This window comes from Pleurodeles waltl, chromosome 7 (genome assembly GCF_031143425.1).
Source record: "Pleurodeles waltl isolate 20211129_DDA chromosome 7, aPleWal1.hap1.20221129, whole genome shotgun sequence".
In the NCBI taxonomy this organism is placed as follows: domain Eukaryota; kingdom Metazoa; phylum Chordata; class Amphibia; order Caudata; family Salamandridae; genus Pleurodeles; species Pleurodeles waltl.
The window spans coordinates 437,402,184-437,427,357 of NC_090446.1; the positions used below are offsets into that span (position 1 = coordinate 437,402,184).

The following is a 25,174-nucleotide window of genomic DNA, read 5'->3' on the forward strand; positions in this document are numbered from 1 at the left end:
CACATCACAGAAAACAGACCTGTTTTTAGCAAAGTGCCTACCTGTGGATTTTGGCCTAGCTCAGCCGCCACCTAGGGAAACCTACCAAACCTGTGCATTTCTGAAAACTAGAGACCTAGGGGAATCCAAGATGGGGTGACTTGTGTGGCTGGGACCAGGTTCTGTTACCCAGAATCCTTTGCAAACCTCAAAATTTGGCTAAAAAAACACATGTTCCTCACATTTCTGTGGCAGAAAGTTCTGGAATCTGAGAGGAGCCACAAATTTCCTTCCACCCAGCGTTCCCCCACGTCTCCCGATAAAAATGATACCTCACTTGTGTGGGTAGGCCTAGCGCCCGCAACAGGAAACGCCCCAAAGCGCAACGTGGACACATCACAGAAAACAGACCTGTTTTTAGCAAAGTGCCTACCTGTGGATTTTGGTCTGTAGCTCAGCCGCCACCTAGGGAAACCTACCAAACCTGTGCATTTCTGAAAACTAGAGACCTAGGGGAATCCAAGATGGGGTGACTTGTGTGGCTGGGACCAGGTTCTGTTACCCAGAATCCTTTGCAAACCTCAAAATATTGCTAAACAAAACACATGTTCCTCACATTTCTGTGGCAGAAAGTTCTGGAATCTGAGAGGAGCCACATATTTCCTTCCACCCAGCGTTCCCACACGTCTCCCGATAAAAATGATACCTCACTTGTGTGGGTAGGCCTAGCGCCCACGACAGGAAACGCCCCAAAGCGCAACGTGGACACAACCAAATTTTTTAAGGAAAACAGAGGTGTTTTTTGCAAAGTGCCTACCTGTAGATTTTGGCCTGTAGCTCAGCCGCCACCTAGGGAAACCTACCAAACCTGTGCATTTCTGAAAACTAGAGACCTGGGGGAATCCAAGATGGGGTGACTTGTGTGGCTGGGACCAGGTTCTGTTACCCAGAATCCTTTGCAAACCTCAAAATTTGGCTAAAAAAACACATGTTCCTCACATTTCTGTGGCAGAAAGTTCTGGAATCTGAGAGGAGCCACAAATTTCCTTCCACCCAGCGTTCCCCCACGTCTCCCGATAAAAATGATACCTCACTTGTGTGGGTAGGCCTAACGCCCGCGACAGGAAACGCCCCAAAGCGCAACGTGGACACATCACAGAAAACAGACCTGTTTTTAGCAAAGTGCCTACCTGTGGATTTTGGCCTGTAGCTCAGCCGCCACCTAGGGAAACCTACCAAACCTGTGCATTTCTGAAAACTAGAGACCTAGGGGAATCCAAGATGGGGTGACTTGTGTGGCTGGGACCAGGTTCTGTTACCCAGAATCCTTTGCAAACCTCAAAATTTGGCTAAAAAAACACATGTTCCTCACATTTCTGTGGCAGAAAGTTCTGGAATCTGAGAGGAGCCACAAATTTCCTTCCACCCAGCGTTCCCCCACGTCTCCCAATAAAAATGATACCTCACTTGTGTGGGTAGGCCTAGCGCCCCGCGACAGGAAACGCCCCAAAGCGCAACGTGGACACATCACAGAAAACAGACCTGTTTTTAGCAAAGTGCCTACCTGTGGATTTTGGTCTGTAGCTCAGCCGCCACCTAGGGAAACCTACCAAACCTGTGCATTTCTGAAAACTAGAGACATAGGGGAATCCAAGATGGGGTGACTTGTGTGGCTGGGACCAGGTTCTGTTACCCAGAATCCTTTGCAAACCTCAAAATTTGGCTAAAAAAACACATGTTCCTCACATTTCTGTGGCAGAAAGTTCTGGAATCTGAGAGGAGCCACAAATTTCCTTCCACCCAGCGTTCCCCCACGTCTCCCGATAAAAATGATACCTCACTTGTGTGGGAAGGCCTAGCGCCCACGACAGGAAACGCCCCAAAGCGCAACGTGGACACAACCAAATTTTTGAAGGAAAACAGAGGTGTTTTTTGCAAAGTGCCTACCTGTAGATTTTGGCCTGTAGCTCAGCCGCCACCTAGGGAAACCTACCAAACCTGTGCATTTCTGAAAACTAGAGACCTAGGGGAATCCAAGATGGGATGACTTGTGTGTCTGGGACCAGGTTCTGTTACCCAGAATCCTTTCCAAACCTCAAAATGTGGCTAAAAAAACACATGTTCCTCACATTTCTGTGGCAGAAAGTTCTGGAATCTGAGAGGAGCCACAAATTTCCTTCCACCCAGCGTTCCCCCACGTCTCCCGATAAAAATGATACCTCACTTGTGTGGGTAGGCCTAGCGCCCGCGACAGGAAACGCCCCAAAGCGCAACGTGGACACATCACAGAAAACAGACCTGTTTTTAGCAGTGCCTACCTGTAGATTTTGGCCTGTAGCTCAGCCGCCACCTAGGGAAACCTACCAAACCTGTGCATTTCTGAAAACTAGAGACTTAGGGGAATCCAAGATGGGGTGACTTGTGTGGCTCGGACCAGGTTCTGTTACCCAGAATCCTTTGCAAACCTCAAAATTTGGCTAAAAAAACACATGTTCCTCACATTTCTGTGGCAGAAAGTTCTGGAATCTGAGAGGAGCCACACATTTCCTTCCACCCAGCGTTCCCCCACGTCTCCCGATAAAAATGATACCTCACTTGTGTGGGTAGGCCTAGCGCCCGCGACAGGAAACGCCCCAAAGCGCAACGTGGACACATCACAGAAAACAGACCTGTTTTTAGCAAAGTGCCTACCCGTAGATTTTGGCCTGTAGCTCAGCCGCCACCTAGGGAAACCTACCAAACCTGTGCATTTCTGAAAACTAGAGACCTAGGGGAATCCAAGATGGGGTGACTTGTGTGGCTCGGACCAGGTTCTGTTACCCAGAATCCTTTGCAAACCTCAAAAGTTGGCTAAAAAAACACATGTGCCTCACATTTCTGTGGCAGAAAGTTCTAGAATCTGAGAGGAGCCACAAATTTCCTTCCACCCAGCGTTCCCCCACGTCTCCCGATAAAAATGATACCTCACTTGTGTGGGTAGGCCTAGCGCCCACGACAGGAAACGCCCCAAAGCGCAACGTGGACACAACCAAATTTTTGAAGGAAAACAGAGGTGTTTTTTGCAAAGTGCCTACCTGTAGATTTTGGCCTGTAGCTCAGCCGCCACCTAGGGAAACCTACCAAATCTGTGCATTTCTGAAAACTAGAGACCTAGGGGAATCCAAGATGGGGTGACTTGTGTGTCTGGGACCAGGTTCTGTTACCCAGAATCCTTTGCAAACCTCAAAATGTGGCTAAAAAACACATGTTCCTCACATTTCTGTGGCAGAAAGTTCTGGAATCTGAGAGGAGCCACAAATTTCCTTCCACCCAGCGTTCCCCCACGTCTCCCGATAAAAATGATACCTCACTTGTGTGGGTAGGCCTAGCGCCCGCGACAGGAAACGCCCCAAAGCGCAACGTGGACACATCACAGAAAACAGACCTGTTTTTAGCAAAGTGCCTACCTGTAGATTTTGGCCTGTAGCTCAGCCGCCACCTAGGGAAACCTACCAAACCTGTGCATTTCTGAAAACTAGAGACTTAGGGAAATCCAAGATGGGGTGACTTGTGTGGCTCGGACCAGGTTCTGTTACCCAGAATCCTTTGCAAACCTCAAAATTTGGCTAAAAAAACACATGTTCCTCACATTTCTGTGGCAGAAAGTTCTGGAATCTGAGAGCAGCCACACATTTCCTTCCACCCAGCGTTCCCCCACGTCTCCCGATAAAAATGATACCTCACTTGTGTGGGTAGGCCTAGCGCCCGCGACAGGAAACGCCCCAAAGCGCAACGTGGACACATCACAGAAAACAGACCTGTTTTTAGCAAAGTGCCTACCCGTAGATTTTGGCCTGTAGCTCAGCCGCCACCTAGGGAAACCTACCAAACCTGTGCATTTCTGAAAACTAGAGACCTAGGGGAATCCAAGATGGGGTGACTTGTGTGGCTCGGACCAGGTTCTGTTACCCAGAATCCTTTGCAAACCTCAAAATTTGGCTAAAAAAACACATGTTCCTCACATTTCTGTGGCAGAAAGTTCTAGAATCTGAGAGGAGCCACAAATTTCCTTCCACCCAGCGTTCCCCCACGTCTCCCGATAAAAATGATACCTCACTTGTGTGGGTAGGCCTAGCGCCCACGACAGGAAACGCCCCAAAGCGCAACGTGGACACAACCAAATTTTTGAAGGAAAACAGAGGTGTTTTTTGCAAAGTGCCTACCTGTAGATTTTGGCCTGTAGCTCAGCCGCCACCTAGGGAAACCTACCAAACCTGTGCATTTCTGAAAACTAGAGACCTGGGGGAATCCAAGATGGGGTGACTTGTGTGGCTGGGACCAGGTTCTGTTACCCAGAATCCTTTGCAAACCTCAAAATTTGGCTAAAAAAACACATGTTCCTCACATTTCTGTGGCAGAAAGTTCTGGAATCTGAGAGGAGCCACAAATTTCCTTCCACCCAGCGTTCCCCCACGTCTCCCGATAAAAATGATACCTCACTTGTGTGGGTAGGCCTAGCGCCCGCGACAGGAAACGCCCCAAAGCGCAACGTGGACACATCACAGAAAACAGACCTGTTTTTAGCAAAGTGCCTACCTGTGGATTTTGGCCTAGCTCAGCCGCCACCTAGGGAAACCTACCAAACCTGTGCATTTCTGAAAACTAGAGACCTAGGGGAATCCAAGATGGGGTGACTTGTGTGGCTGGGACCAGGTTCTGTTACCCAGAATCCTTTGCAAACCTCAAAATATTGCTAAACAAAACACATGTTCCTCACATTTCTGTGGCAGAAAGTTCTGGAATCTGAGAGGAGCCACAAATTTCCTTCCACCCAGCGTTCCCACACGTCTCCCGATAAAAATGATACCTCACTTGTGTGGGTAGGCCTAGCGCCCACGACAGGAAACGCCCCAAAGCGCAACGTGGACACAACCAAATTTTTTAAGGAAAACAGAGGTGTTTTTTGCAAAGTGCCTACCTGTAGATTTTGGCCTGTAGCTCAGCCGCCACCTAGGGAAACCTACCAAACCTGTGCATTTCTGAAAACTAGAGACCGGGGGGAATCCAAGATGGGGTGACTTGTGTGGCTGGGACCAGGTTCTGTTACCCAGAATCCTTTGCAAACCTCAAAATTTGGCTAAAAAAACACATGTTCCTCACATTTCTGTGGCAGAAAGTTCTGGAATCTGAGAGGAGCCACAAATTTCCTTCCACCCAGCGTTCCCCCACGTCTCCCGATAAAAATGATACCTCACTTGTGTGGGTAGGCCTAGCGCCCGCGACAGGAAACGCCCCAAAGCGCAACGTGGACACATCACAGAAAACAGACCTGTTTTTAGCAAAGTGCCTACCTGTGGATTTTGGCCTGTAGCTCAGCCGCCACCTAGGGAAACCTACCAAACCTGTGCATTTCTGAAAACTAGAGACCTAGGGGAATCCAAGATGGGGTGACTTGTGTGGCTGGGACCAGGTTCTGTTACCCAGAATCCTTTGCAAACCTCAAAATTTGGCTAAAAAAACACATGTTCCTCACATTTCTGTGGCAGAAAGTTCTGGAATCTGAGAGGAGCCACAAATTTCCTTCCACCCAGCGTTCCCCCACGTCTCCCGATAAAAATGATACCTCACTTGTGTGGGTAGGCCTAGCGCCCGCGACAGGAAACGCCCCAAAGCGCAACGTGGACACATCGCAGAAAACAGACCTGTTTTTAGCAAAGTGCCTACCTGTGGATTTTGGTCTGTAGCTCAGCCGCCACCTAGGGAAACCTACCAAACCTGTGCATTTCTGAAAACTAGAGACATAGGGGAATCCAAGATGGGGTGACTTGTGTGGCTGGGACCAGGTTCTGTTACCCAGAATCCTTTGCAAACCTCAAAATTTGGCTAAAAAAAACACATGTTCCTCACATTTCTGTGGCAGAAAGTTCTGGAATCTGAGAGGAGCCACAAATTTCCTTCCACCCAGCGTTCCCCCACGTCTCCCGATAAAAATGATACCTCACTTGTGTGGGTAGGCCTAGCGCCCACGACAGGAAACGCCCCAAAGCGCAACGTGGACACAACCAAATTTTTGAAGGAAAACAGAGGTGTTTTTTGCAAAGTGCCTACCTGTAGATTTTGGCCTGTAGCTCAGCCGCCACCTAGGGAAACCTACCAAACCTGTGCATTTCTGAAAACTAGAGACCTAGGGGAATCCAAGATGGGGTGACTTGTGTGTCTGGGACCAGGTTCTGTTACCCAGAATCCTTTGCAAACCTCAAAATTTGGCTAAAAAAACACATGTTCCTCACATTTCTGTGGCAGAAAGTTCTGGAATCTGAGAGGAGCCACAAATTTCCTTCCACCCAGCGTTCCCCCACGTCTCCCGATAAAAATGATACCTCACTTGTGTGGGTAGGCCTAGCGCCCGCGACAGGAAACGCCCCAAAGCGCAACGTGGACACATCACAGAAAACAGACCTGTTTTTAGCAAAGTGCCTACCTGTGGATTTTGGCCTGTAGCTCAGCCGCCACCTAGGGAAACCTACCAAACCTGTGCATTTCTGAAAACTAGAGACCTAGGGGAATCCAAGATGGGGTGACTTGTGTGGCTGGGACCAGGTTCTGTTACCCAGAATCCTTTGCAAACCTCAAAATTTGGCTAAAAAAACACATGTTCCTCACATTTCTGTGGCAGAAAGTTCTGGAATCTGAGAGGAGCCACAAATTTCCTTCCACCCAGCGTTCCCCCACGTCTCCCGATAAAAATGATACCTCACTTGTGTGGGTAGGCCTAGCGCCCACGACAGGAAACGCCCCAAAGCGCAACGTGGACACAACCACATTTTTGAAGGAAAACAGAGGTGTTTTTTGCAAAGTGCCTACCTGTAGATTTTGGCCTGTAGCTCAGCCGCCACCTAGGGAAACCTACCAAACCTGTGCATTTCTGAAAACTAGAGACCTAGGGGAATCCAAGATGGGGTGACTTGTGTGTCTGGGACCAGGTTCTGTTACCCAGAATCCTTTGCAAACCTCAAAATGTGGCTAAAAAAACACATGTTCCTCACATTTCTGTGGCAGAAAGTTCTGGAATCTGAGAGGAGCCACAAATTTCCTTCCACCCAGCGTTCCCCCACGTCTCCCGATAAAAATGATACCTCACTTGTGTGGGTAGGCCTAGCGCCCGCGACAGGAAACGCCCCAAAGCGCAACGTGGACACATCACAGAAAACAGACCTGTTTTTAGCAAAGTGCCTACCCGTAGATTTTGGCCTGTAGCTCAGCCGCCACCTAGGGAAACCTACCAAACCTGTGCATTTCTGAAAACTAGAGACCTAGGGGAATCCAAGATGGGGTGACTTGTGTGGCTCGGACCAGGTTCTGTTACCCAGAATCCTTTGCAAACCTCAAAATTTGGCTAAAAAAACACATGTTCCTCACATTTCTGTGGCAGAAAGTTCTAGAATCTGAGAGGAGCCACAAATTTCCTTCCACCCAGCGTTCCCCCACGTCTCCCGATAAAAATGATACCTCACTTGTGTGGGTAGGCCTAGCGCCCACGACAGGAAACGCCCCAAAGCGCAACGTGGACACAACCAAATTTTTGAAGGAAAACAGAGGTGTTTTTTGCAAAGTGCCTACCTGTAGATTTTGGCCTGTAGCTCAGCCGCCACCTAGGGAAACCTACCAAACCTGTGCATTTCTGAAAACTAGAGACCTGGGGGAATCCAAGATGGGGTGACTTGTGTGGCTGGGACCAGGTTCTGTTACCCAGAATCCTTTGCAAACCTCAAAATTTGGCTAAAAAAACACATGTTCCTCACATTTCTGTGGCAGAAAGTTCTGGAATCTGAGAGGAGCCACAAATTTCCTTCCACCCAGCGTTCCCCCACGTCTCCCGATAAAAATGATACCTCACTTGTGTGGGTAGGCCTAGCGCCCGCGACAGGAAACGCCCCAAAGCGCAACGTGGACACATCACAGAAAACAGACCTGTTTTTAGCAAAGTGCCTACCTGTGGATTTTGGCCTAGCTCAGCCGCCACCTAGGGAAACCTACCAAACCTGTGCATTTCTGAAAACTAGAGACCTAGGGGAATCCAAGATGGGGTGACTTGTGTGGCTGGGACCAGGTTCTGTTACCCAGAATCCTTTGCAAACCTCAAAATTTGGCTAAAAAAACACATGTTCCTCACATTTCTGTGGCAGAAAGTTCTGGAATCTGAGAGGAGCCACAAATTTCCTTCCACCCAGCGTTCCCCCACGTCTCACGATAAAAATGATACCTCACTTGTGTGGGTAGGCCTAGCGCCCGCAACAGGAAACGCCCCAAAGCGCAACGTGGACACATCACAGAAAACAGACCTGTTTTTAGCAAAGTGCCTACCTGTGGATTTTGGTCTGTAGCTCAGCCGCCACCTAGGGAAACCTACCAAACCTGTGCATTTCTGAAAACTAGAGACCTAGGGGAATCCAAGATGGGGTGACTTGTGTGGCTGGGACCAGGTTCTGTTACCCAGAATCCTTTGCAAACCTCAAAATATTGCTAAACAAAACACATGTTCCTCACATTTCTGTGGCAGAAAGTTCTGGAATCTGAGAGGAGCCACAAATTTCCTTCCACCCAGCGTTCCCACACGTCTCCCGATAAAAATTATACCTCACTTGTGTGGGTAGGCCTAGCGCCCACGACAGGAAACGCCCCAAAGCGCAACGTGGACACAACCAAATTTTTGAAGGAAAACAGAGGTGTTTTTTGCAAAGTGCCTACCTGTAGATTTTGGCCTGTAGCTCAGCCGCCACCTAGGGAAACCTACCAAACCTGTGCATTTCTGAAAACTAGAGACCTAGGGGAATCCAAGATGGGGTGACTTGTGTGGCTGGGACCAGGTTCTGTTACCCAGAATCCTTTGCAAACCTCAAAATGTGGCTAAAAAAACACATGTTCCTCACATTTCTGTGGCAGAAAGTTCTGGAATCTGAGAGGAGCCACAAATTACCTTCCACCCAGCGTTCCCCCACGTCTCCCGATAAAAATAATACCTCACTTGTGTGGGTAGGCCTAGCGCCCGCGACAGGAAACGCCCCAAAGCGCAACGTGGACACATCACAGAAAACAGACCTGTTTTTAGCAAAGTGCCTACCTGTGGATTTTGGCCTGTAGCTCAGCCGCCACCTAGGGAAACCTACCAAACCTGTGCATTTCTGAAAACTAGAGACCTAGGGGAATCCAAGATGGGGTGACTTGTGTGGCTGGGACCAGGTTCTGTTACCCAGAATCCTTTGCAAACCTCAAAATGTGGCTAAAAAAAACACATGTTCCTCACATTTCAGTGGCAGAAAGTTCTGGACTCTGAGAGGAGCCACAAATTTCCTTCCACCCAGCGTTCCCCCACGTCTCCCGATAAAAATGATACCTCACTTGTGTGGGTAGGCCTAGCGCCCACGACAGGAAACGCCCCAAAGCGCAACGTGGACACAACCAAATTTTTGAAGGAAAACAGAGGTGTTTTTTGCAAAGTGCCTACCTGTAGATTTTGGCCTGTAGCTCAGCCGCCACCTAGGGAAACCTACAAAACCTGTGCATTTCTGAAAACTAGAGACCTAGGGGAATCCAAGATGGGGTGACTTGTGTGGCTGGGACCAGGTTCTGTTACCCAGAATCCTTTGCAAACCTCAAAATGTGGCTAAAAAAACCACATGTTCCTCACATTTCTGTGGCAGAAAGTTCTGGACTCTGAGAGGAGCCACAAATTTCCTTCCACCCAGCGTTCCCCCACGTCTCCCGATAAAAGTGATACCTCACTTGTGTGGGTAGGCCTAGCGCCCGCGACAGGAAACGCCCCAAAGCGCAACGTGGACACATCACAGAAAACAGACCTGTTTTTAGCAAAGTGCCTACCTGTGGATTTTGGCCTGTATCTCAGCCGCCACCTAGGGAAACCTACCAAACCTGTGCATTTCTGAAAACTAGAGACCTAGGGGAATCCAAGATGTGGTGACTTGTGTGGCTGGGACCAGGTTCTGTTACCCAGAATCCTTTGCAAACCTCAAAATTTGTCTAAAAAAACACATGTTCCTCACATTTCTGTGGCAGAAAGTTCTGGACTCTGAGAGGAGCCACAAATTTCCTTCCACCCAGCGTTCCCCCACGTCTCCCGATAAAAGTGATACCTCACTTGTGTGGGTAGGCCTAGCACCCGCGACAGGAAACGCCCCAAAGCGCAACGTGGACACATCACAGAAAACAGACCTGTTTTTAGCAAAGTGCCTACCTGTGGATTTTGGCCTGTAGCTCAGCCGCCACCTACGGAAACCTACCAAACCTGTGCATTTCTCAAAACTAGAGACCTAGGGGAATCCAAGATGGGGTGACTTGTGTGGCTGGGACCAGGTTCTGTAACCCAGAATCCTTTGCAAACCTCAAAATTTGGCTAAAAAAAACACATGTTCCTCACATTTCTGTGGCAGAAAGTTCTGGAATCTGAGAGGAGCCACAAATTTCCACCCAGCGTTCCCCCACGTCTCCCGATAAAAATGATACCTCACTTGTGTGGGTAGGCCTAGCGCTCGCGACAGGAAATGGCCCAAAACACAACGTGGACACATCACATTTTTTCATAGAAAAAAGTGCCTACGTGTGGATTTTGGCCTCTAGCTCAGCCGGCACCTGGGGAAACCTAGCAAACCAGCGCATTTTTGAAAACTAGAGACCTAGGGGAATCCAAGATGGGGTGATTTGCGGGGCTCTGACCAGCTTCTGTTACCCAGAATCATTTGCAAACATCAAAATCTTGCCAAAAAACACTTTTTCCTCTCATTTCGGTGACAGAAAGTTCTGGAATCTGAGAGGAGCCACAAATTTCCTTCCACCCAGCGTTCCCCTAAGTCTCTCCATAAAAATGGTACCTCACTTGTGTGGGTAGGCCTAGCGCCCATGAAAGGAAATGGCCCAAAACACAACGTGGACACAACATATTTTTTCACAGAAAACAGAGGTGTTTTTTGCAAAGTGCCTACATGTGGATTTTGGCCTCTAGCTCAGCCGGCCCCAGGGGGGGGGGGAAATGCCCTAAAATAAATTTGACCCCCCACCCCCCCAAAACCCCCCGTGCCCAGGTGCGACCCTTGCCTACGGGGTCGCTACCCCTGCGTGACATTGGCGCCAAAAAACAAATTCCCGGTGCCTAGTGGTTTCTGCCCCCTTGGGGCAGATTGACCTAAAATCGACCAATCTGCCCCCAAGGGGGGCAGAAATGGTCTAAACACAGTTTGCCCCCCAGGGGAGCGACCCTTGTCTGATGGGTCGCTCCCCATCTCTAAAAAAACAAACAAACAAAAAAAAAAACACTAAAAAAAATTTGCCCTGGCAACGAGAGGTTTCTGCCCCCCCTGGGGGCAGATCGGCCTAATAATAGGCCGATCTGCCGCCAGGGGGGGCAGAAATGGCCTAAAATAAATTTGCCCCCCGAACACCCCCCCCCCGGAGCGACCCTTGCCTACGGGGTCGCTCCCCCTGCGTGACATTGGCGCCAAAAAACAGATCCCGGTGCCTAGTGGTTTCTGCCCCCTTGGGGCAGATTGACCTAAAATCGACCAATCTGCCCCCAAGGGGGGCAGAAATGGCCTAAACACAGTTTCCCCCCAAGGGGAGCGACCCTTGTCTGATGGGTCGCTCCCCATCTCTAAAAAAAAAAAAAATTGCCCTGGCGCCTACAGGTTTCTGCCCCCCCCTGGGGGCAGATCGGCCTAATAATAGGCCGATCTGCCCCCAGGGGGGGCAGAAATGGCCTAAAATAAATTTGCCCCCGAACACCCACCCCCCGGGGCGACCCTTACCTACGGGGTTGCTCCCCTTGCGTGACATTGGCGCCAAAAAACAAATCCCCGGTGCCTAGTGGTTTCTGCCCCCTTGGGGCAGATTGACCTAAAATCGACCAATCTGTCCCCGAGGGGGGCAGAAATGGTCTAAATACAATTTGCCCCCCAGGGGAGCGACCCTTGCCTGATGGGTCGCTGCCCATTTCTAAAAAAAAAACCAAACCAAAAAAAAAACACAAACATTTTTTTTGCCCTGGCGCCTAGAGGTTTCTGACCCCCCTGGGGGTAGATCGGCCTAATACCAATAGGGCGATCTGCCCCCAGGGGGGGCAGAGATGGCCTAAAATAATTTGGCCCCCCCACCCCCCACCCCCCCGGGGAACGACCCTTGACTACAAGGTTGCTCCCCTTGTGTGACGGCGCAAAAAAAAGATCCCTGGTGCCTAGTGGTTTCTGCCCCCCTTGGGGGCAGATTGACCTAAAATCGGCCGATCTGCCCCCAAAGCGGGCAGAAATGGCCTAAATACATTTTGCCCCTCCAGGGGAGCGACCCTTGTCCAAGGGGGTCGCTCCCCATCTGTAAAACAGAAAAACAAAAAAATCCCTGGTGCCTAGTGGTTTCTGCCCCCCTTGGGGGCAGATCAGCCGAATCAAAATAGGCTGATCTACCCCCCCCAGGGGGCAGAAATGGCCTAAAATAACCCCCCCCCCCCCCAGGGAGCGACCCTTGCCTAAGGGGTCGCTCCCCTTGTGTGAAAGTCACGCAAAAAAAAAACTCCCTGGTGTCTAATGGTTTCTGCCCCCCTTGGGAGCAGATTGGCCTCATCAAAATAGGCCAATCTGCCCCCAAGGGGGGCAGAAATGGCCTAAATATAATTTGCCCCCTATGGGAGCGACCCTTGCCTAAGGGGTCGCTCCCCACCAAAAAAAAAAAGAAAACATAACAAAAAGAAAAAAAACAAAAAAGATCCCTGGTGCCTAGAGGTTTCTGCCCCCCCTGGGGGCAGATCGGCCTAATAATAGGCCGATCTGTCCCCAGGGGGGGCAGAAAAGGCCTTCCCAAAAAAATGCCCCCCCTGGGAGCGACCCTTGCCAAAGGGGTCGCTCCCGTTGCGTGAAATTCGCACGCAAAAACAAACTCCCTGGTGTCTAATGGTTTCTGCCTCCCTTGGGGGCAGATTGGCCTCATCAAAATAGGCCAATCTGCCCCCAAGGGGGGCAGAAATGGCCTAAATATATATTGCCCCGTAGGGGAGCGACCCTTGCCTAAGGGATCGCTCCCCACCTAAAAAAAAAAAAGAAATCATCACAAAAAAAAAAAAAAAAAAAGGTCCCTGGTGCCTAGAGGTTTCTGCCCCCCCCCGGGGGCAGATCGGCCTAATAATAGGCCAATCTGCCCCCAGGGGGGGCAGAAAAGGCCTTCCTAAAAAAATGCCCCCCCGGGAGCGACCCTTGCCCAAGGGGTCGCTCCCTTTTGCCAATTTCACTGAAAAAAAAAAAATCCCTGGTGTCTAGTGGGGTTTCAAAAGCAAGCAATCCGGCTTTTGAAACCTGTGAGAGACTTCAAAGGGAAGGAAATACATTTCCTTCCCTTTGAAGCCTCTCGGGGCCTCCCCCATGGGATTGAAAAAGAAATGCAAAAGCATTTCTTTTTCAATCGCGCTGGAAGCTCTGCTTCCAGCGCGATGGGGGAGACCCTGTGACTAATCAGCGCGCGCTCGCGCGCTGACGTCACAGGGGGGGTTGGGGGGGTCGGGGTGGGAGGGGAAGGGCTTCCCCTTCCATCCCTGACTTGGGGGGGTGGGGGGGAACCCCACAGAGGGAGCGAGAGCGCTCCCTCTGGGCTCTGTGCACAGGACGTAATGGTTACGTCCTGGGCACAGCAGCACTGTGCCTCGGGACGTAACCATTACGTCCTGGGCACAGAAGGGGTTAAGCTAACGGTGGAGTAAACAACATCAAAATAATCTACTCAAACTTAAAGCCCGACGAAAATGTGGAACCCACCCTTCCAAACTTTGGCAGGCATCTTATTTATTTCCTGATAAGACCCTCCAAGTGCTGGGTCTTCCCCAGCATGAGAAGGACTCGCCTCCATGACTGCTACTCAAATAAGATCATTTAGACACGTTATATCTCTGAAGAGTGATCCTGATGTACTAGGGAAAAAAATTAATCAAGTGCCAAGATGCTTATCCTAAACCAAGTGCCCATAATTCATTTTAACATACTAGACAACTATACAATTTGAAGCCCCGATTGAGTGTTTGCGCCTTAAACAATTGTTCACACTAAAACAAGTATTGTCAAAGCGAAAGAGCGATTGGCTTTGCCAATGTGTTTTAGCCATGTTGTACACCAGGGTGGCTACTGTTCAGCACGGCTAAACGTGAGTGGAGTGTTGCGGCAGAGTGGAGTGCCGCAGAGTGAAGTGTTGCAGAGTGGTGTGGAGGGTTGTGAAGTGTTGTGGAGAGGAAAGTCATGTTATGGAGTGGCTCAGAGTGAAGTGTTGTGGAGTAGAGTGGAGTGTCGTGGAATGTTGTTGAGTTGAGTTTCTTAGTTTTGTAGCGTGAGTGGTGTAGGATGGGGTAGTGTAGAGTGGAGTGGTGTAGCATGGCACAGAGCTGAGGGGCGGAGAGTGGAGGGGCATAGAGTGGAGTACAGTGTCAAAGTGAAGTGGCATATAGTGTAGAGCGTGGTGGCATAGCATGCCACAGAGTGGTGCAGATGGAGTAGTGGAGTAGAATGTCGTAGAGGGGAGTTGCACAGAGTAGTGTCTTGAAGAGGAGGGGGTAGAGTGGAGGGGAAGCGTAGTGTTCTAGAGGTGACTGGCATATAGTGGACTAAAGTGGAGTGGCACAGAGTGGAGTGGGGTGTTGTAGAGTGGAGCAGAGTAACAGAGTGGAGTGTCAGAGTAGAGTGTTGTAAAGTGTTGTAGAGTGGAGTGTCGTAAAGTGGAGGATCACAGAGTGGAGCAGAGAGGTGTTAAGTAGACTAGGGTGGAGTAGAGTGAAGTGGCACAGAGTGTCAGAGTAAAATGTTGTAGAGTGGAGGGACGGGAGAGGCGTAGAATGGATGGGCATAAAGAAGAGAGGCATAGAGAGGAGAAGAGTGTCGTAGAGCGAGGTGGTGCGGAGTAAAATGTAGAGTGGTGTGTCAGAGTGGAGTGTCGTAGACTGAAGTGCATAGAGTGAAGTGGCATAGAGTGGAGTATAGTGTAGTGGCATAGAGTGGAGTAGAGTGAAGTGGCATAGAGTGGACTGTCATAGCATAGAGTGGAGTAAAGCGCCATACAGCAGAGTGGTGTAGAGTTGTGTAGAGTGGAGCAGGTTAGAGCTGAGTGCATAAAGCACAGTAGAGTGGCATAGGGTGGAGTAGAGTGGAGGGCATAGTTTAGAGCGAAGGGGAGTAGCGTGGAGGGGCCTAGAGTGGAATGTAGTAAAGTGTTGTATAGTGCAGGGGCGTCGAATGTTGCTGAGTGGAATAGTGTGTCAGAGTGAAATAGAGTGTCAGGATGGGGGGGTTGTAGAATGTCATGGAGGGGAGTAGAGGAGCGTCTGATGCCAGGGCCTCTAATATAGTAGGTTTGAATACCAACAAGTCACTTATTTTGCCACCTTTCAGAAGATCTAGCTACTGGGGCTGGAAGTAGGGGTAACTAATAGTTCCAGGGTTGAAATGGCATTTTGAGTCTGTGCAAACCTACTAACTTGCAATTTTTAGGGATTTTCACCATCTCTTTTATCATTTTTTCCCGTACTGAGAAAGGATGAAATGTACTCCTGACAAGGACAGAAGTAAAATTTCGTGCAGGGTTGGGAAAAAAAGTGGTGGGAGAGAAAATGAACTAGTAAAAGGTCAACAGATTTTCTCAAGACCACATCTACACATGCATGGTTGCTTGTACTAAAATGCAGTTTACAAATCTTTTTTAAGAGTACGATTTCCTAGCCTAGTTCTGTAAATTCTTGTGAATTCATGAAAAAAACATATACCATGGGTGCATGTTTGGGTCTTGCTTTAAAATTTGAGCTCTTAATTAGGTCTGGCGTTAACCAAGACCTTTTGTCGGTAATAAAATTCTGTCTATTTCTCTATCTATAGACTGCCTTCACTGAGTGATGGTATTCTGCTCTTTCATAAGAAGCATATCGGCTCACAAAGCAGTTTTATTCAGTGCCAGAAATGTTGTGGTAATGTGTGATTTTTGGGAACAAAAAAATATTTTTATTGTTGTCAGTTATAAAGTTGTACAAAAACCATATCAAAACAAGATACACATTGACAAATTCAAAAGGCTGACCACCAATGTCCGACTTTTCGGCTTTGCCAATGCTTGTTTATTTTAATGTTTTCCATAATCCTGTTAAAACTTTTTTCCCTGATTTTCAATTAGGAATATTTTTGGGAAATACTAGCATGCATCAACACATTTGACAACATGATGTTTAAAAGAAATGATACCTAAAATTTCACAAGAGTTTAGCAAAACAATTTTTTCTTTTTGCATTTTTTGTGAACAATTTATTTTGAAAGCAAAGAATCTCGATCCTTGCTTTCAAAACTCAGAAAATATGTTTATCTAATCAGAGTTGATTATGGGAGCATTAAACGTAGCCTCATACTGTTAAACTTTGCAAAAGTGTGTATACATTTTTATACTGGAACCACTGTCTGTTGTGCAGTCCGAGGCTTACAACATTTCCTTGGAACACTCACCCTTCTAATATAGGTTTTGCATTAATGAACCATAAATACAAGTTTGAACAGCACCAACATAAGGACACAAATATTACCTTAACTGCAGACAATGCCCTTCCTTGATCCTTTATGCAGTACTGTAAATTGATAGCAAAGGGTTTTGTGCTGCAAGGGGTTATGCCTACTTGTCCTAAGGACAAAATAGACATGAAAACCTGTTGTCCTTGACACCAAACAGTATGCCCTGGGCGTCAGGCTTTTAGAATTTCACGTCCCTGGGTAAAGAATCGTAGAGTGGAGTAAAGTGTCAGGGAGGAGTGGTGTAGAGTGGGGTGGCATAGAGTGTATTGATGAGAGTGGAATGGCATAGAGTGGGGTGTCATAGAATGGCATAGAGTGGAAGAAAGTGTCAGAGTGGAGTAGAGTGGAGTAAAGTGGCAGAGTAGGGTGGAGTGCTGCAGACTGGAGCAGGAGGGGAGTGGCACGGAGTGGGGTAAACTGTCAGAGTGGAATGACCTAGCGTGGAGTGTCAGAGTGGAGTAAAGTGGCGTGGAGTGGAGTGCAGCAGAGTGAATGGCATACAATGTCGTAGGTGAGTTTATTGGCCTAGAGTGAAGTGGCATAGAGTTTCATAAAGTGGAGTAGAGTAGAGCAGAGTGTCAGAGTATAGTGTGTCGTAGAGTGTAGAGATGTAGAGTGTAGTGGCCTAGAATGAAGTGGCGTAGACTAAAGTGGCGCAGAATGGAGGAGAGTGGCTTAAAGTGGCACAGAGTGGAGTGGTGTAGAGCGTTGTGGAGTGGCGTAAAGTGGATGGGCATAGAGTGGAGCGACGTGGAGTAAGGTGACAGAGTAGAGTAGTGTACTGTACAGTGTAGTGGCATAGAGTATAGCGGCAAGGCATAGAGTAGAGTGGCATGGAATGAAGTGGCATAGAGTGGAGTGGCGTGGAACAGAGTAGAGTAGTGTAGAGCAGCATAAAATGGCAGAGTGGAGTGGCATGGAATAGATTGAAGAAGAGTAGCGTAGAATGGCATAAAGTGGCATACTGTGGATTGGTGTAAAGTGTGGTGGAGTGGCATAGAGTGGAATAGAGTGGCATAGAGTGGAGTAGACTGGAGAATGCATCGTGTGGTAGTGCAAAGTCATTACAGACAACACATTTTCAACTGAAATGACCTTTACATTTGCAGAGACATACAGTTTTAATGACAATACTATACACTGTTGAAATGATAATCTGTGGAAATGGTATCAACTAGTGTACTGGTTTGTTTTAATTGTATTAAAATATTTGTTTCCAGCATACTTCAGAATTACAAAAAAAAGTGATCTGTTTGTGCTTTCCTAATGCTGATATAGTATGAAGTATTTGTGCAGCGATTTAAAGATGTTTACATTTTGTTGTGTGCTACAAAAAAGCCTTTTAGTTCACACCCCCAGATTGTCAGATAAATCCTTTCACTTTGAAGTCAGAACACGAGAAGTAATACCAAGCTCCGTTTGAAGACAGAGCCTGACATTTGCTCTCGGTCTTTGAATGCGCAGCAAATGTGAAAAGAAAAGAACAAAATGTAAAGGCCTGCTTACTGAACACATACACTTGTGGAAGAATACAGTAGACAGACTACGCTCCACAGGAGGGACAAAGACAAACTGTACAGTCTTAAAAAATAAAGTCGGCAAACAGAAAGCAAGCAAATTTGAGTTACAAAGCCAATGGTAAGCAATGAGCAGAAGGAATTCTTCGGTCAACTTTCAGAATGTCCCTAAAACCTCTTTAGCAACCAGACAGATGCAGTGTCTGGTAGGCTCCAACATAAAAATAATTCCTTCTACCTACTAAAATACATCCATTTGGATTCAGATGAGAAGATTATTAAAGCACAGAATCCTCCAATCATAGAGAAACTGTCTTTAGGGGAGTGCATCACCACACAGAGACCAAGTGGAGAATATTATTTCAGTGACAAAACTGAATGTAACTAAATGTAAATACCACAGTCTGATCTTTTGATATACAGTATTTGTGTTTTCTGGAACATTGAAGAAGCAGATCAGTAAAGAATGCCCTAGAACTGGACAAGCCACATAGAGCTGGACAGGGAGGACATTGATATGGCTGCCACCACCAGCATTTTGGAAGATGGCCTCTTGCCTTTCTTATGTTTCAGCGGCAACAGCAGTAAAGTCCCTAGGCAAGACAGTGCCATAGTTAAAGAAGCAGGAGCCACAAAAGTTCTGTAGGTGACTAAACCATAGTAGCTCCACTGGGTTAGCAGGTGCCTTTCGGAGAGGTTAAAATGGTCTCCTAGAATGCTTCAACGTTGTAAGGTGAGGCACAGCTGTCAGAAATCTTACCTGAAGCTTTTCAAGACTTGGAATCAATTCTGAGGAAAAAGAAAAACACTACTGGAACTTCTTGCTATATTACTCTTCCTGCTCTTAAAATGAAGATAATGACAATCTCTTACGTCTCCTGTGATTTTTCTGCAATATCCTTCTTTCTAGTGAACCCCTTTTCGATAGGGTTCTGTGCCTCCACTTTAAAACCAATACAGTTCAGCCTCTGTCTCTCTTATTGCATTAAGGCTCAAAGCTAACAAGTGCCTGCATAATTTCCAACTATTTCCAAGCCATTACAAGTGGTCAGTCGCCGGCATCTGTCGGCAACGTTTCCCACTAGGCTGAATAGCCAAAGACTTAAAAGGAGTCTTGGGCCTAGTAAAAATAACATTTAGTGATAGGAAAGAGCAGAACAAAATTATAAAATGCTTTGTGGCACTGGATCCCACATATCTGATGAGTAGAGGAAATTAATGGAATTGCCGAGTTCCACAATTGGAGCCACACAGCTCCTGCAGGTGGAGTGTCTCTTTCTAATTTGACAGCTAGAAATGCTTCACAAACAGAATCTGCAGGATGAGTGCCCAATGTAATACCGCTTTATTAATACAATCAAATTTGGGGTAATTAAATATTAGATCTATTTTTATCCAAGTCCATTGTATGAAAAATGTTTTTCTAGTTTGATATACAGCAATGGCTCTGACAGTGTAAAAAGTAAAGAGCTATGCCCAGGTATAAAAATGTCCAAGACAGTGTCATGTGTCATTCAAAGTAAGCATGGTTGAAGTTTGTTACAACCTTTAATGGTAATCAACACTTCAGTGGCCCTGGTGACTTTCCACTTGAGTCTACTGAGCATTCTCATCCTCCATTTTGGCCTGCATGACCCCTGGTATAGTCTGTTCTCCCATACTGGTTTCAGTGACCCCCATGAAGTCTCACCTTTCATGATGGCCTGCATTGAAGCAACCTCCTCCTGGCACTGTCGTTTCACATCATCAATTGCTTCTTGCTTTGTGCTTTCACTGATGGTTGCTACTGCCTTAATGTTCTCGATTTCATCCATAGCAGCCTCCAGCTGAGCCTGTAAACATCGTGCATTGGCCTCCCAGGCTACTGCATCGCTGCCTGGATCATCTGGCAAACAGAAAAATAAAGTGGGCATGTGAGACCTACATGTTCAATTATATCAGATGAAGGGCCGTGGGAGTTGAAAACTGAAGGTTATTTGGTGTAACCTCTCTGTACAGTAGTAGCATGTAAACAGGTCTGGCAACAGAAACAAAAACAATCAAGAGTGCAGTATCCAGTGTCCAGGTCTCACTGTGTGCACCGACAGCCATGCTATTGCATTCAGCATGGCTGTACACTTGCCTCCACACACATGCCCAACAACCAATAATTAACAAAACAGGTGTTCAATAACTTCCTTATGAACATGCTACAAACTTGACTCTTTCCGAGATTACACCAACAAACACCTAGACACTCTCAATACAAAATTATGTTCCTTAGAAGATAACCGTGCTTTCACGACTACAAAGATCTCTAACCCACCATGCTTCATCCATCAACTCTAAATCAAAAAAGACACATCCAAACAAATACCAGATAATGCAACATTCAAAATAATCTTAAAAGCATCAACGAAAGCAGAGATATCGTCTAGGCTGTCGAGCACTGCAACAGCCTCCTTTCCCCATATCCTACGTTCAATAGAAAAATCCACTGACAACTACTACATTGTGAATAATCCATCTCATTACACAAGCCAACACCATAAACCACAGATAAACCACACAAATATTCATGAACCATCCCTCCTGGCACCGACTCCTGACCATTAAATTGCTAACCAACACTATCCATCCTTCTCGCTAAACAACCTACGATGACTAATCTAGATACCATTCAAATCAAATCACCTTACTCGATCATTTAACAATAATCATGATAGTCAACCAATTAAAACCAAAAACAATAATTCCAAATACAACCTCAAAATAGATAAAAATAGTATTAAAAATATTTACATTAGTGGATCTTCTTAAGAAATGGAATTATACATTTTTCGAAACATAGGCTGATCAAATTTAGAAAAAACGTGAGTGCAGCAAACTCTGTACAGACGTTTCATCGCAAGAGCAACTAGAAGTTCTTTCCGTATTGTATTGCTCCATATGCACATATGGCATCTAATGTAGTTCAGGGGAAATCTGGTCAAAAGCGAACTCTCTCAAGAATTGAGTAGCAAGTTTAAATAGGGCTCTGGACATGCGATGTTTGAATAAGGACATAATATGGATCTCAAGAGCTTCACAGGGTTTCAAGAGCTTCACTGCTTCCACTTCACTGACGCTTGCGGCGAAAACATGTTATTGACCCAGTCTTTGCCCCCTTTCCGCAACTCAGATGGATCATGAAAAATAGAAGGTCCACTTACACAATAGAGGTAGACTTAGGCCCTCATTACAACCCTGGCAGTTGGTGGAATAGTGGAGGTATTACTGCCAACAGGCAGGCGGTACCTACCTCCACTATTATGACATTGGCGGTTTGGCTCAAGCCAAACCACCAATGTACCACTCCGTCCGCCAGGGTGGTAACAGCCACCGGGGCTAGAGTCTTCAGTCTCCAGCCAGGCGGCCGTCACAATCCCACCCTTGGGATTATGACCCTGCCTACCACCATGGTTTTTGTGGCAGTCTCACTGCCACGAAAACCATGGCGGTAGGCACTATCAGTGCCAGTGAATTCCCTCCCTGGGCTCCCCCTCCTCAGAGTCCTCCCCCACCCGAGCCCACGACATCAACACACCCACACCCGCACACATACACACTCATACACACACGCATACCAACATCCACCCATGCATGCACACATACATAGCCACACCGCAACACACGCTAACATACATTGTCACACACACGCATTCACAACACACAGCATACGTACATTCAGTTATTCACGCACACATTACACGCGACTCACACCCACATGCACGCATACAAAAACAGACACACACACACAACACCCCCCCCCACCCACTCTCCTGTCGGAGTACCCGACTTACCTGCTTGCAAGGGGGTCCTCCGGCAGGAGAAGGGACGCATGATACGGTAGGAGGAGTCTTTCTGGCGTGGCGCTGCTGCTGACGGTCCGCCACCATGACCGTCAACTGAATTCCGCCAGCCTTCTAGCGGAATTCTGCATATGGTCATAATGCGGTTGGCGGCTGGTGGCGACGGTATGTTGGCGGCCGTCACGGTAAGCAGTATTTACCGCTAAGGTCATAATGAGGGCTTTAATGAATTACAGCCATTTAAACCCGTTTCACACAACAGTCGTCAATGATTTCTTTCTTGAGAGAGCCATGCTCATTAGTCCAGATCTAGATCCAATGCATTAATGATGCTAATTTTATATGGTCCAGACCCAACTCTTGATGATCAGCATAATGTGGGCTGCACATCAGGATACCCAAGATTCATCTTGGTACCCTATTCTCTGCTGGCTGTAAATTGAAGACGTTACTTTACTATTAACTACAAAAGTTAATACAGGAATACATTTCTTTTTATACATTTCCAGTTGTGGCTTAGGTGTTTGAATGATATAAAGTTACCCCCAAATAAGGAAACTGATTTACCCTTTCTAGTTGATCCCCTTTAATTGTCAGATGAGTTTTCAAATGTTTTGGTCCACAAGCCATAATAAAAGTTTTTGAGTGATTAGTTTCCAGGTTCAACAAAGGAGTCTACTTTGGGTTCATTCTAAAAGGACAGCGTAGAGGAGGGCTTATTTTTAACTACAGGCATATCCCGCCTTTTCTTAATAAGAACATTATTTAGGCCATTTATAAAGAACAAAAATAAGATAGTGGCTAAAACAAAAAACCTGGCAAACACTGCTCAGTAAGGGAAATGGGTCAGTGCATTCCCCTTTTTCCACATATTTAAGGGATACCGAGCGTCCCTCAGACATGTTGCATACAGGTTTCCTGTCCGGAACTAAAATCCAGCAAATTGCTGCATCCTCAGTGTAGGAGGCTGGCTCTCTACATAGTGTACAAAAATTATGTGCGCTGTGCAGAGAGTCCAAGCAACCCCACCTTGGTATCAAGAGGTATTAAGTAGACCACCTAATTCTCTATTTTATAGTGGTAGCTTGATTGAGTAGTTAGGCTAATCTTGGAGATGGGCTAAGCATTGGTTGTACTCACAGTATCAATAAATGTGGGGACATTCAAAAACACCAATTTACAAAACTACTTCAGATTTTTCTAAACATTTTTAAGCCCAAGATCATCTAAATCGAGTAAGTACTTTTTAAGTTACGATTTTTCAATTTTTAGCAAAAATAGTCTTTTTTGTGTGTAATTACACACAATAGGAATCAATGGGAGAAAACTTTGAAAATGCATATAAAATCAGGCAATGCTCTCACAAGTGTCACCTTCTGTTTTTAGGTCGAGGTAGTCGTGATATCCTGTGGGCCAGCCGGAGAAGTTCGGGCTCTTCCCGGTTCAAGCGGAAGCAGCAGCTGAAAGTCTGTGAGCTGGTGCAGAAGGGAGAAGGGGACCACTTGGAAACACATTGCACAGGAGGACTTAAAAGTTACGCCCGGTGGGTCCCTTTGGGATGTAGAGGTCATAAGGGGTTAGGGAGGCCAGGTGCAGTGCAGGTAGGTCAGCCAAGGGTCATGCGTCCAAGGGTCCTTGGAGCCAGGTGCAAGTCACTTTGAGAGTGGATTGCAGGTCAGCAGGAAACTCTGTAGGGAGTTTCCTGGGTGCCCCCAAGTCGCTCGACTGAAGCTTGCTTCTGGTCGTCAGAGAGTTCCGGAGTGGACTTTTCTCATGGGTGTCCAATTTTGGGGATCCCGCACTCCGGGCATTGGCACGTCTCAGCCACTGGAGTTTGCAGTGCCACCAAACTTGGCCCACTGGCAGGGTTTGTCTGCCAGGACAAATGTGGTCAGGCTGCTGTGCCCGGTTCATTGGTCAGCAGTTGGTCAGTGAACTGAAGTTCAGTAGTTCTTGCCTGCTGGTTGCAGGGAGTGGTGCCTTCACTCTGGAGATGTTCTCTGCAATTTTTAGAAGGTTTTGAGTTTCAGGTCCTCTGGGGTTTTCTTAGAGTCTGTCCGATGACATGTCGACCCCTCAGTGGCAATTGTCCAGTCGCGAGTGCAGCAGGCCAGGTTTGGCACCTTTTTCTTCTTGCAGCAGGATATCTGTTCTCAAGCCTTGAGTCTTATTTGTCTCCGGTATTCTTGTGTCCGTTGAATCTGATCTGCAGGTCTAGGGATGCCTACTAAATACTGCATTTAGTGGGCGATAAGGAGAGTACCTGGTAGTGGCCAATGGGCCATTTACCTTAGGGTGGCTACACCCACTATGTGACTACTTCTTGTGGGAAGAGATCACATCCCTAACCCTGATAGGCTATTTTCCTGCTATCCAAAATGGAGGAAAATAAAATGGAGAAGCCACCTCATCTGCCACACTTGGGGGGTGGAGCAAGTTAAGGGTGGTCACTCCCACTACACTGGCTGGGTTTTCCCAATGGATTTCCTGCTCAAAGGGGGGGGGGGGAATATTGGGTAGCCATCTGCCGCTAGTAGCAGAGTCAGAGGTCAGATTTAAAAGGCGGTGAAGTGACCGCTGGGCCTAGGTGCCTGCCTGAGGGAGGAGGTGTAACACCTCCACCCAGAAAAGGCTTTGTGTTCTGGCTCCTGAGAGCAGAGGTTCTCACCCCAGGAGTCTAGATCTGTGTCTGGTGGTTGCAGGCTGGTAAAAAACAGTCAGCAACCATACCAGGGCTGGCAGGTTTTGCAGGCGGAACCTCTAAGATGCCCTCTGAGTGCATGTTATTATAAATCCAATACTGGCATAAGTGTGGGTTTATTATTTTGAGTTGCTTGGTACCAAACAAACCAGTATTCAGAGAGACCATCATGTAGCTGGGGAACTGATATTGACCAGTGTCCAGCACATGGGTTTGCTTTGGCTTCCCTGTACACATACTATGTCTTAAGGTTTTGTAAAGACACAGTAGGGGCATATTTGCTTTTGCAAACATATGTGCTCAAATGCATTATAGTGCACCCTGTGCCTTAGGGCTGTAAGGCCTGCCAGAGGGGTGACTTACCTATAGTGCATGCAGTATTAGTGGACAGGGCACTCTTGGTGAGTGCCATGTTGAGTTTGTATCATTTAAATACTCCCTGTCATGCACTTGCAATGGCTGTCTGCATGAGACTGGTGTGGGGCCTTTCAGAGTTGCACAAGTGGCACTACAGCTCTGGGGGGGCTCTTCAGTACCCATGCCCTAGGTACCGGGGGTACCATTTAATGGGGACTTACAAGGGTGGCT

The 25,174-nt window shown here is 47.3% G+C and overlaps 1 protein-coding gene across 2 annotated transcripts in view; it reads right to left on the reverse strand.

The window, feature by feature from the left end:
• Positions 1–25,174, reverse strand: part of RABEP2 (rabaptin, RAB GTPase binding effector protein 2) — a 703,205-nt gene that overhangs the window by 543,750 nt on the left and 134,281 nt on the right. For both annotated transcript variants that reach the window (XM_069243969.1, XM_069243970.1), the window contains exon 2: positions 19,746–19,940. In XM_069243969.1, coding sequence (XP_069100070.1) covers positions 19,746–19,940 — 195 coding nt within the window. The remainder of the gene's footprint in view (positions 1–19,745; positions 19,941–25,174) is intronic.